The 13354-nt window shown below is 41.8% G+C and overlaps 1 protein-coding gene across 1 annotated transcript in view; it reads left to right on the top strand.

Annotated features, from left to right (window-relative positions):
• TIAM2 (T cell lymphoma invasion and metastasis 2) overlaps nucleotides 1–13354 on the top strand; it is a 530409-nt gene that overhangs the window by 434686 nt on the left and 82369 nt on the right. The window contains 2 exon segments of the mRNA XM_025381328.1: nucleotides 1676–1861; nucleotides 2562–2708. Of these exon segments, the coding sequence (XP_025237113.1) occupies nucleotides 1676–1861; nucleotides 2562–2708 (333 nt within the window).

The following is a 13354-nucleotide window of genomic DNA, read 5'->3' as shown; positions in this document are numbered from 1 at the left end:
GACGTTGCTAATATGGGTATACAGGATCTTAAGTGAGGTTAAATTCTTTATGGATGTTGACATTGTTTCAATGCACCTTGGAATGTCACTGTTTTGCTGACAAATGATGATGATCAAGAAATTCTTTGTTTAGATCTTGTGACTGTTTTTCTTTCATGCAGAAAAGTTGTGCAGCGACCAACCTAAGAAATAGATACAGAGAACTTGGAGAAGGTCTGGGAAATGCCCAGAATTTGTAATACTTTTCTATGGGGAGAGATTGGAGGGGGCAGAGCGTCCAGTGTTGGAAATCCTTCAAAGTATCATTTATCCAGAATGAAGGATTCACCTAGAAAGCTTAGTGTGAAAGGCTAAGGTCCATTTTGGTGCTCAGCAACATGGCAGAACTGAAGCTGCAACTGTTAGACCTGAAATAACCTCACTCTTCACACTGAATCCTTTACTGCAAGCATTGACTTACAGACCTTCTCTTGAGTGTTGAGATTGCTCTTAAGACCTTTTGAATCACAGCTTTCTGTTCTTTTCGTTCTTCTGCTGAGTCCCTGTGTTGGCAAGTCACAAGAGCCTCTCTTCACCTATTATTAATAATTTATCTTTGCATGAAGGTAATACTTGTAGGTAATGCATTTTGACATCCTTGGGAGAAAGGAGAGTGGCTCCCAGAGTTTGGCTGCATTTCTTTACTAAATCATGACTTACGTTTTGAAGAAGTTCATAGGAACTTCTGTGGTGTAAACAGCTGCATATACTTCAGTTTTATTTAGATGTACAGATGGTGGTTATTCTCCAAGATACTTAGGAGTGTTCTAAGTAAAAGTTCTATTTGCCCTTATCCCTGAAGTCCATTTGCTTCTTACTGTTTTGAGTCATTTACTCAGAATGAACAGAAACATAAAGTCACTACTTTCATTTATCTGGCATCTGTTTGTGTGCAGTTCAGTTAATCCAGTTTAGGATCAGGGACTGTAGATGTGAAGGGAAATGAAGCAAAGTGAAAAAGCTGACTTGCAAATTGCATCCTGTTTTAAGTCAGGATGGTTAGAGTGTTGGCATTCTCCAAACATCATGCCTTTTTGGCATGTCACTGTATTGGGACCACTGGCTTTTTGTTTTTGGTTTTGTTTGGCTATCCTGATGAAGTGTAGTGCCAGATGACCCAGTGCATTTTTTTGTTTTTTTCTTTGAGACAGAGTCTTGCTCGGTCGCTCAGGCTGGAGTGCAGTGGCATGATCTTGGCTCACTGTAACCTCCGCCTCCTATGTTCAATCGATTCTCCTGCCTCAGCCTCCAGAGTAGCTGAGATTACAGGTGTCTGTCACCACACCTGGCTAATTTTTGTGTGCATATATACACACACACACACACATATATATACACACACCCATATATATATTTTGTTTGTTTATTTGTTTTTTAGTAGAGATGGGGTTTCTCTGTGTTGGTCAGGCTGGTCTTGAATGCCTGACCTTCAGCGATCTGCCCACCTTACCTCCCAAAGGACCCAATACATTTGGATGGGAGGGATTGAGATGGGGTGAGCAGGCAAGGCTAATTTAAACCATGCAGACCAGCTGAAACTATTTTTTTCTTCAAGTTTGTGAAAGGGATCATGTTTTCATTTTAACCCATGAAAACTTTTAATTTTTATTTAAATCACCTCTGTTTTTGCTTTAAGATCCAGCAGTGGGAGCAGAATCTTGAGAAATTTCACATGGATCTGTTCAGGATGCGCTGCTATCTGGCCAGCCTACAAGGTGGAGAGTTACCGAACCCCAAGAGTCTCCTTGCAGCCGCCAGCCGCCCCTCCAAGCTGGCCCTCGGCAGGCTGGGCATCTTGTCTGTTTCCTCTTTCCATGCTCTGGTAAGTTCCTAAGGAAGGCTGTTTCTGCAGCATTCGGGGAGGGCTGCGGATGCTCCCCCTTTCTTCAGCTCCCCCTTTCTTCGGCTTGTTGCCATCAGCGCTTGTGGGACTTGACCCAACAACGGACACCTAGAGGCCAGGTCACCCAGAGGCCATGGGCCTGGGGATGAAGAAGACCAGACATCGTGCTGTAGAGCCCCCAGTTTCTCTACTGCTTATTCTAGAGTCCAGAAGCTAGTGGACAGTTACTGCATGTTCATCTCTGTCTGCCTCTCTGTGTGTTCCACCTCATACCATCAGGAAAGTGGGATGCTGGAGAAGGAACAACAGTGGGGTGAAGATTAAAGGATGGATTAAAGGTTGTTTTCTCTGTCCTGCAGAGCGCCCCGTTGGGTTTTTTGAAGTCACTCCCATTTTGGTGCCTTCTGTGTGTTGTGTCAGCTCAGCCTAGGGGTCTGTAGTGGTTTTGCTGACACTGCTGCCCACCATGGAGAGACCTGAATGTCATGACTTGTGTCATCCAGATGAGAGCTGTCTATATGGTGGATGCTTTCCTGGCATTTCAGACATGCAGTAGCTTTTGGCGATGGTCAGAATGCGTTTATAGCAAGCAGAGCTCGCTTCCTTAGGGCAACTGTTAGTTTTTTCTGCCACTCAAATACTAAGCCTTTAGATTTTTTTAAACTGTGTTTTACATTAGGTATGTTCTAGAGATGACTCTGCTCTCCGGAAAAGGACACTGTCACTGACCCAGCGAGGGAGAAACAAGAAGGGAATATTTTCTTCGTTAAAAGGGCTGGACACACTGGCCAGAAAAGGGAAGGAGAAGAGACCTTCTATAACTCAGGTGAGCTCTTCAGCATGGGAACAGCATACTAGAGTGAAATTCCTGAAACCCCTAATTTTCCGCCTGCTATAAATAATCAATGTTCATTCTCTGTTAAGAATGAAATCAGGCCAGGTGGGGTGGTGCATGCCGTAATTCTAGCAGATTGGGAGGGCAAGGCAGGAGGATCACCTAAGCCCAGGAGTTCAAGAGCAGCCTCGGCAACAGAGTGAGACCCCATCTCTACAAATAGCCGAGTGTGGTGGTGTGCGCCTATAGTCCCAGCTACTCTGAAGGCTGAATTGGGAAGATCGCTTGAGCCCGGGAGGTCAAGGCTGCAGTGAGCCATGATTTTGCCACTGCACTCCAGCCTGAGTGACAGAGCGAGACCCTGTCTCAAAAATAAAAATGAAAATGAAAGTTGATTCAAAGGAATCAATTCTTAGCATGCTCTTTTTTTTTTTGCCCAACGAAAGTGCACAAGTTGCCGCATCTATCCTGGCACTCCCGAAGAGGTAGTCATACTGCATGCAGTGCTTAAGAACAGAAAAAAATAAGAATAATCAGAAAATAATCCACACTTTTCCTTCCCTCTAGTGCTAATATTTATTTTCTCATAGATTTTATATTAAAATAAATGGAAAATTAATAATAAGAGGAGTGGCAGCTCAATTCTGTTGCTAGCGCTGTGGATTTTGCTCACTAAATCCTTACAACATGGCCTTGGGGTTTTGTCGTCCCATTTTAGAGATGAGGAGACTGACACTTGAAGAGGTTAGTTACATCACTTACCTTCCCCTGTTCACCAGCACCAAAGGGCATGGCTGGGACTAGTTTCTGCCTAAGTCCATGGTCTTGAAACACTGGAATATTGCTGGTGCTTAGTTTTCCCTTGGGGAGGGGTGGCTCTTGTAACATTTTCTTTTTCTTTCTTTTTTTTTTTTTTTTTGAGATGGAGTCTCGCTCTGTCACCCAGGCTGGAGTGCAGTGATGCGATCTTGGCTCACTGCAACCTCCGCCTCCTGAGTTCAAGCGATTCTCCTGCCTCTGCCTCCTGAGTAGCTGGGACTACAGGTGCACACCACCACGCCTGGCTAATTTTTGTATTTTTAGTAGAGACAGGGTTTCACCTGTTGGCCAGGCTGGTCGTGAACTCCTGACCTCAGGTGATCCACCCATCTGGGCCTCCCAGAGTGCTAATTACAGGCGTGAGCCACCGTGCCTGGCCTCTTCTAATGTTTTTATTAAGGAAAAGTAGCCTAAGCACGTGTTGGTGAAATGCGGCCCAAGTATTGTAAATTGTTTTCAGAACATTTTGAATATATGTATTTCATGGTGCACCTGTATTTCATGATGCAGGTGCATGATAATGGATTTTATCTTGCTGACTGATATGTTTTAGGATTACTATGTTTCAAAGCTGTTGAAAAAATAAGTTATATGATGACCTGATCATTCACGTGAATAGGGAAAATGTTTGCAATTAAATGTGAAGAAGTTTTTGCTTTTATTTTCAATGAGCTGCTGTTTTTCTGATTATGTTTTCAATATCATTGGAAAGAGAGTCACATTTTATTGGATCTTTGTTTTCTAATTTGTGTATGGCTATTTATTTGATAATGCTTTTGTGAATTAGGTAAGTAAAAGGGCCAGTATCAATTCCTTTGACCTGTTTAAAACCTTGAAACAATAAAGTTAGAGGTGGTGGGGAGTGGGCTGGTTCATTAACAGCAGAATCACAGGAAACTTCTTTTATGTGGCCACCATTTTTGTATACTGATATACAAAAATAATACCAGATTTTAAAATTGTGGTTCTACTTGCAATTATTTATTTTTTTTTCTTTTTTGAGACAGAGTCTCTGTCACCCAGGCTGGAGTGCAGTGGTGTAATCTTGACTCACTGCAACCTCCACATCCCAGGTTCAAGCAATTCTTGTGCCTCAGCCTCCCAAGTAGCTGGGACTACAGACTTGAGCCACCACACTCAGCTAATTTTTATATTTTTAGTAGCGTCAGGGTTTCACCATATTGGTCAGGCTGGTCTCAAACTTCTGGCCTCATGTGATCCACCTGCCTCTACCTCCCAAAGTACTGGGATTACAGGTGTGAGCCACTGTGACCAGCCTGTAATTTAATTTAATTTAATTTAATTTAATTTAATTGTAAAGAGTAATCTTATTTGTTGGTTGTAATGGAAATGTATTTCCTCATTATTGACTGTCGTTAACTGCAAACCCTTTGCTAATGGTGGGCCTATGCTTTCTTTATTTTAAAAAAATCGTTTTTGTAGAAATGGGAGTGGGGGTGGTCTCCCTATGTTGCCCAGGCTAGTCTCAAACTTCTGGCCTCAATCCGTCTTCCCACCTCAACCTCCCAAAGTGCTGGGATTATAGGCCTGAGCCATAACACCGAGCCCTTATGCTTTGTGAACTGAACTTCTTTGATGGTTAACTGATGTCCTTAAGGTATTTTAATCAAGACAGTATATTCTATATAATTAAATAATAACTTGATAAATAACTTGCTTACTTTTCTTAGATATAGACATTCTGCTAATTAGATATGAGCCTAATGTGGTTTTTACCCAGCATGTGTTGTAATTTGTTCTCAACATAGATTTTTTGATAAACAAAAGCATTTGGTTGAACATTTTTTGTTTTAAAAAGATATGAAACTAATTACAGTGTCGGTATTTATATAACTGAATGAAGTTGATTTAGTAGGTATTTCTAAATGTTTACATTGTTTTTAATGTTAATTATGCCACTACAAAATTTAGAAGGTAAAATTTGGAAAAGGCAATTGTTTTTAGTTCTTCTACCCAAACAAACCACTTTTAACATTTAGCTGTATTTTCTTCCAAGATTTATTCTGTGCACATTTAAAAAAGTAGGTATGAGCTTGATTTTGGTGGTTCTGTTTCACACCTTCAGAAACATGTACTTTTTGGTTAAAAGTGATATCAAGAATGAATAAATGAATTTATTTATTTATTTATTTATCTGAAACAGTCTCATGCTGTTGCCCAGGCTAGAGTGCAGTGGCATGATCTCAGCTCACTGCAACCTCTGCCTTCCGGGTTCAAGCGATTCTCTGCCTCAGCCTCCTGAGTAGCTGGGACCACAGGTGGGTGCCACCAGGCCTGGCTAATTTTTGTATTTTTAATGGAGATGGCATTTCACTATTTTGGCCAGGCTGGTCTTGAACTCCTGACCTCGGGTGATCTGCCCACCACAGCCTCCCAAAGTGCTGGGATTGCAGGCCGACTTAAATGATAGATGACATAAAAAGTAAAACGTAACTATGTAGGAAATTAAAACTTTAAGCGTATTAGAATAATAGTACAAATTGTGATATGAAGCTCTTCTAAAATGTTATAGGACTTTAGTTTTTAAATAATGAGAAAGGGTAGCTGGCAAGTGAACATTACAGGGCCATTTCATTGTCTTTTCATCCCCTGTCTGTCAGATATTTGATTTAAGTGGCAGCCATGGATTTTCTGGAACTCAGCTACCTCAAAACTCCAATAACTCCAGTGAGGTAAACTTTGCTGTAGATGGCCACCATCTTGTTTTACATGTATGACACAAATGCTAACTTAAGTGAGGAATGCTGGTTCAGAATCTTTACATGAACTCCTTGAAAATAGATTTATAATTAAAATGGTCCCAGTAGGTATTCTCTAAAGAGATGGTCTTAAATGCCAAGCATCTTGGAGGTATCTAACCTCACAATAACTCCATTTTAAAATCAGCAACATGACTAGACTGAAGTCATAATAGCATCTTTAATTTATACATCTCTATTCCTCAGCAGTACTTATCTTCATTTGAGAGTTCAGTGAATACAAAATTGCATTTTCCTTTCAGGGTTGTCAGGGATCTTCACACAGATAGTACATTCTCTGCTGTGTGTCTCAGGCGCTGTCAAGTGGGGCCTGAGTAGTGTCTCCTCATCCCCAAAATTGCTTCTGACCAAACAAATCCTCAGAATGATTTCTGAATGAAATCCTAGAGTATGAAATCCTGGATGTGCCTATGCCTCTTCCTAGTGCCTTTTTCAAACCCACAACATCCCCATGAGGCTGTGTTAGTTCTCTAATGTCTCCTCCACCAAATAATTTTTTTTTTTTTTTTTTTTGAGATGAAGTCTTGCTCTGTTGCCCAGGCTGGAGTGCAGTGGTGTGATCTCAGCTCACTGCAACCTCCGCCTCCCAGATTGAAGCAGTTCTCCTGCCTCAGCCTCCCAAGTAGCTGGGATTACAGGCGCCCTTCACCATGCCTGGCTAATTTTTGTATTTTTAGTAGAGATGGGGTTTCACTATGTTGGCCAGGCTGGTCTTGAACTCTGGACATCACGATCGACCCACCTCAGTCTCCCAAAGTGCTGAGATTACAGGCATGAGCCACCGCGCCCGGCCAGTTCTTACTCTGCACTTATATCTCTTACTGTTAGCCATTCTGTCAAGTGCATATGTCATGGCTCCCAGGAAAGCTTGTAATTGATATAGTTTATATATGCCCTATGATTACCTGTATATTCTCAATCTATAGCACACTGCTAAGGATATAGTACTTGCTTAATAAGTTTGAGGATTAATTATTTCTACTAGATGTAGTCATTTAATGGCTGAGAATGACTGATTTGTAATAAAGGTCCATAATTTTAGGGTCATATCTCTTCCAGCACTGTGTAACAATGTAAAATTCTTACTTTGAAAGTTAAGAGGCCTGGCATGGTGGCTCGTGCCTGTAATCCCAGAATTTTGGGAGGCCGAGTCAGGTGGATCGTTTGAGACTGGCCTGGGCAACATTGTGAAACCCTGTCTCTACCAAAAATGCAAAAACTTAGCCAAGTGTAGTGGCGTGCTCCTGGGAGGCTGAGGTGGGAGGATTGCTTGAGCCTGGGAGGCAGAGGTTGCAGTGAGCCAAGATCGCGCCACTGCACTCTGACCTGGGTGACAGAGTAAGACCCTGTCCCCGAATAAAGAAAGTTATGAAACTATAGCATCAGTACGCTTCCTATTAACAGAGTGTATGTTGGACTTTGAAAATAAATTTTGCTCATGTAGCCACTTACAGTGAGGATTAAGCTTAGTGCTTAAGTTGGGCTCAAAAAACAGGTCCCATTGAATGCTCTAAGGAGTGAGAAGAAACTATGATTTCTGCATTTGTTTTTTTAAGCATCTAAACAGTTACTCCTATTTATTTTAGCTAAGCATTACTTGGGATGTAGGGATACTGAAGAAATTATTTTCATTTATAGGACTATTTTAATGCAGCCTCTATAATTTCTGTGCTATAGTACCCAGATAACTAGATTCAGATTGAATGGCAGATAGAACTAAGGGTGTAATTTGTTTTTTTTTTTAATATCTCTGGGACTTACAATTCTGCCTGGCTAAATAATGAATATTTAATCTTGCTACTTTTCATCTGCTAATCATTCTTGGAGAATACTTGTAACCTGCACAAATGTATTTTTATACAATAAGTAAATTATGCTCATTTCTATAACACAGAAAGGCTGTTGTGAGGGAGGGGCCGTGTGCATTTTAACTATTCCACTCTAATTGATGCATCATATAACAGTCCAACAGTGAGTCACCCTAATTCAAAATCTGTTAAGGCTGGAACAAAGCCAGTCTTACTTGAGCATTTTTTTAGAGGACACTTTGGCTAGCCAAAAACGAAAGCTTTTCATGGCGAACGTCTGGATGAGTAATAGTGAGTCTTATACGGCCTTTGAAGGGAGGTGTTTGTCATGGAGATTGTGACAACAAAGTCCCCAGTAAGGCTCGGATGGCGGCAACCCCGGAAGCTTCATTGCAGAAATGTGGCAGCCCCTGGGCCTCGGCCCCTTCTCCTGGAAAATTGGTTTGGGCTGTCCCAACCTTCTGTGGCAGTGAGTGAATGCGGTATTGTCATGTTAGTCATGAGCTGCAAACCGAAAAAAAAAACAAACTAAAAAACCCCAAAAAACCCCGAAACCAAAACAAAACCCCTAATATTGGTTTCTTAAATGGAAAATATGAATGAAACAGCTTACTCTTCACCACAGTATGGTAATCTGTTGAGACAGAATATTAATACGCAACCCTATACAGCATATATACGTATACCTGTACGCATACAGCTAGCGAGCTAGCTAGATCCATCTTTGTTTTTCTTTCATATCAACCGATGTATGGGCATCAGTCCAAGAAGGAAATAAACACTTTCTCTTCTATGACATTTTACTGTTGTTAAGAAAACTGGGAGCATGCAACTCCCTTTTGTGTTTTCTCCTCATCTCCCTTGCAAATAGACTTTCCTTTTATCAGCCACTGTAGTGGTGTGGGCCCATTTGTGACAGCCAGATTGTGATTTTGCTACTCACTTCCCTTCAGTGATCCAAGTAGTAATTACGAGCCATTTGATCCAAAAGCATCTGCTGTGAGAACACACGGAGTTTCCATTTTTTCTCCTTGCTGCATACTGAGCATAAGTAATTTGACATGTGGTTTCAGGACCCTTGATGTAATAATAATAATAAAAAATACTTCTGTGGAATGCCCTCCAAGGAGAGCTAAAGTGATTTGCAGACATTCACTAGTCAGTCTGGAGTGGCTGTGGCTGCAGCCCAGTGATGTTCCCATGTCATGATGGCCAATTGGAGCTGACTGCAAGGTGATCTGAGCAGCAGTGGCCACTACAGTGCCCCAGGGCTTTGGAACAAAGGATGATTCTCAGGAAGTTCTTTACAGTGGTCATCGCTGAAATACAGTAGTTATGCCCAGTACTACTGTATAAAGACCTGATCCAGGCTCAACGTCCAAAACATCTTTACAATTTCTGTCTTTCAAGTGCAGTTCCTCCCGTCAGTCTCCTAACCACCCCACGAGGCTGTTGTTTTTAAGCTCTTTTGAAGGTGAAGAAACAGAAGTGCAGAGGCACTAGATAACGGCCCCTAATGAGGCTGAGATTTGACCTGGATTGTCTTTCTATTATTGTATTTTTTTCTGTCTCCATTTGTATTCTCAGGACCAGGAAACCTTGAAGAGGCTAGTTGGAAATATATATATATATATATATTTTTTTTTTTTCCTTAAGTGAAGGAAGTAGAAATATATAGGTTTTTTCTTTGAGGGGAGGAAGTAGAGTAGGAGGCATGGTAGGTGTGTAACAGTCCTGACAGAGGTAGCCAACCATGGAATTCTGGGTGGTTGAAAATATTCATTTAACATAGTGGCATCTTTGAAATGGGTAACCTGGAAAAAGAATTTTCCAGATGACTCCATTTTTAATGCTTATTTTCAGGATTCTTCATTCTTTTTATGAAAAGAATGTTGGAGAATATTTTATCTGGTTTCCTGAAACTAAAGCACATGTATTTTCAACTTGGATAGCATTGACCCTCCTTCAGAGAATTAATCCAACTTTCCCTCCAAATGGGCAAAGCTTACAACCACCTAAGAGATCTATAAGCACCAAGTAGCTTTTTCTTTTTCTAGTTCTAATGAATTAATTTTAAATTCTTGGTACTTCCTTTGAATAACCAGGTTTTACTTTTCTTGAACTGTATATACATTTGTGACGGGTGTGTGTGTGTATGTGTGTGTGTGTCTGCCTAACACACACCAAAAATTACATTTAACTTTTCATTGAGGGGCCTCTTGAGAGGGTCTAACTCTTCGATGGCCTTGGCTTTGATGGGCATCTTCTCTCCTATGGTTCACTACATCTCGGGTCAACAGTGTAGACTCAGAAAACCATTGCTCAGAGCAATTGTAGCACAGCACCTTGTTTAATGGATTTTAATAGGATTATTTCTTTTGTCCTTCCATCCTTCCATCTATCTGCACACTTTTCTGTTGTTCAGAACTTGTTGTCCTTCAATAATCTGTTAATTTCTCTTCTCATAGCTTCCAGAGAGCATTAAGAACTTGACACTATGTCAACAGAGTTGAGTAAGATACTGAAAACGAACAGCGTTTACCTCTCATGCCTGTATGTGACTGTGAATTTCTAGTTGTATCCAGCTCAGCACTCAAGTTTTGAGTGTGTCCTGGGTACGGGACGCACTGTGTTAATGGCTGAGGGAGAATGAGGATACAGAAGACAAAGCCTCTGCTGGCATTCATCTTATCCTGGTGCGGGACTTAGAAGTGACCCCCCTGTGGGCTGGGCTTAGCCAAATGCTGTACCAGGGACATAGGAGAGTGAACTCATCTAAGTGAGAGGACTTGAGGGCAGAGAAAGGAGAGAGAGGAGAGACTTCCTAAGAGAGGGTCATTTTAAACCAGGTTGGAGGGTGTATATGGTTTCAGCACTGTCTCTGTAAGGACGGTACAGCAGAGAGATGAGATGGAAGTGAGCACCGGCATGGAGCAGGAGCTTACCACTGCCTTTTGGGGAATGTTCCCTGAGCCGTTCTATTCAGTGGGACCATGGTGTGTAGTGTAGAATAATGGAAAGTAATCAGGACATGTAGGTTGTACCCATTTTATATAAAGGGAGTTAACTGCCAGGCGGGCATTCTGTGTAATATAGCGGTGGTGTGAACCAGCTCAAGCCAGACTTCCACCCTTCAGTTCCCCGGAGTACCATAGGCACTAGTTGTGTAAACTTGGGCAAGTTTCTAGAATGTCCTGAGCCACATGTGTCCTGCCTATTCCATAGGAAGTGATGATGGTGTCTCCCTGAGAGGGCTGGTTGTGAGTGGTGAGTGAACTGATGGCATGTCAAGAGCTTGTTTCATTTGGCCTCATGAGATGCAATCTTTCTTTTTTTTTGAGGTGGAGTCTCCCCTGTCACCCAGGCTGTATTGCAGTGGCATGATCTTGGCTCACTGTAACCTCCGCCTCCCAGGTTCAAGCGATTCTCCTGCCTCAGCCTCCTGAGTAGCTGGGACTACAGATGCGTGCCACCATGCCCGGATAATTTTTATTTTTAGTAGAGATGGGGTTTTACCATGTTGGCCAGTCTGGTCCTGAACTCGTGACCTTAGGTGATCCACCCGCCTCGGTCTTCCAAAGTGCTGGGATTGCAGACGTGAGCCACTGCGCCGGGCTGGTGATACAGCCTTTCTCTGATTGTCAGTAACAGTGGGAACAAGAGGGTGTGAAGGCACAGTGTTAATTTGTACTGCTCATGTCCCTCCCCCACCTGTTTATCTATAATTACGTTTTTCCCGATCTCCTAAAGTGCAGCAGTAAATTGCTCTGCCACCCTCAGTGGGAGCCTGTGACTTCCTCCAGGCCTTGTTCTTTGTGAAGTTTCTTACTCCACAGTGACCTCTGCTGGGTTTTAGTTTGCTTCTCAACAAGCCTGGTTTCAGAGGTGGGGGCCTGCACCTTTAAGGCAGCATCTGTTTGTTGCTAAGCACTGGGTTGAAATCACTGCCCAGAGAATGAACCGGAGAAAATAATGTGCCTGTGTAAGACAAGAGCCTTTAGGAGAGAGTGTCCGGGTTGGTTCCTGGCATCCCTGGCTCCTTGCATCTGGTCCTGTCTTTTCCTTTGTCATTGGCACGTGTGGGGATGTTCATTCTGGCTGTGATCACCCTTCCAGAAAAATGTGCTGAAAGCGACAGATCCGTGACAGATCCAGAAATGTCACTTCAAAGTTGAGCGCCATGTTTTCAAAAAGATGACACAGAGAGATGGATTTTTGTTTTGCTTTGTTCTTTGAAATTTCTTTATGATGTCTCTTCTAGTTTTTAAATCCTACATAGGAGGATCTTTTACTTTGTATTTAAAAATGCATGGAATTCAAAGTAAAATCACCCATTAATGATAACTTTAAAGTATGATGAATGATATATAATAATGTGATAGTATTGAATCTATTGGTGACATTTTTTGGTATGTAAGGTGTTTCACATAAGTGACCTCTTTCGCTCACAAAACTTAAGTCACAAGTAATTTTTTCAATATTAATTATATTAATAATGTCCTCTTTTACAAAATAGCTGAATCGTAGCAAGGTAAATCTTGTCCTAGGCCATACTTTGCTGGTAGCGTCTGAGACTTTTGATTTCAAAGCCCCAAATCTTTTCTTTACTGCTACGTGAATGTAAGAACCTAGCCAGAGAGAAACGTGTCTACATTGCTTAAGAAATGTATGCTATTTTTGTTATGAATTATGAAAGGACATATTAGCATGAAGTCAGCAATTGTTGTGATGATGTAGTTTGGCAAACTAAACTTTCTTGGGAAGGGCTTCCTGAAGGTGGTATTCTTTGAGATGATTTTCCAACAGTGTCTGTGTGTGAGGTAGCTGAAGGATAGAGAGAAGATTTATCAGGACTACAGGTAATTTTAAGGAACAAATAGATTTCTATCAGTGATGAGTTAGGCTAAAATTAAAAAGAAGAAACAAAGACAAAAAAACCAGGTAGACTTAGAAGAGAAAGTTCGTGCTTGGATGAAGTGCAGTTCAGGGTTAGGATAGCAGGCAGATGTCAGTGGCCATGGACAAGGTGTGTCTGGAATTTAGTGGAAGGTCGGAGAGGGATTATGGCTTAGATGCAGGCTTCACAGTGGCCCTTCTCAACCATGATCCCAGAGTAGTAAGCGTGGATACTCAGCAGTCCTTACATGGATTGCGGTGTTCTTTTTTTATTTTTTTGAGACAGACTCTTACTCTGTTGCCCAGGCTGGAGTGCAGTGGCGCGATCTCGGCT

Source organism: Theropithecus gelada, chromosome 4 (genome assembly GCF_003255815.1).
Source record: "Theropithecus gelada isolate Dixy chromosome 4, Tgel_1.0, whole genome shotgun sequence".
NCBI lineage: Eukaryota > Metazoa > Chordata > Mammalia > Primates > Cercopithecidae > Theropithecus > Theropithecus gelada.
Note: the sequence above shows the minus strand (reverse complement) of the source record. Positions and strands in the feature narration are given on the sequence as shown.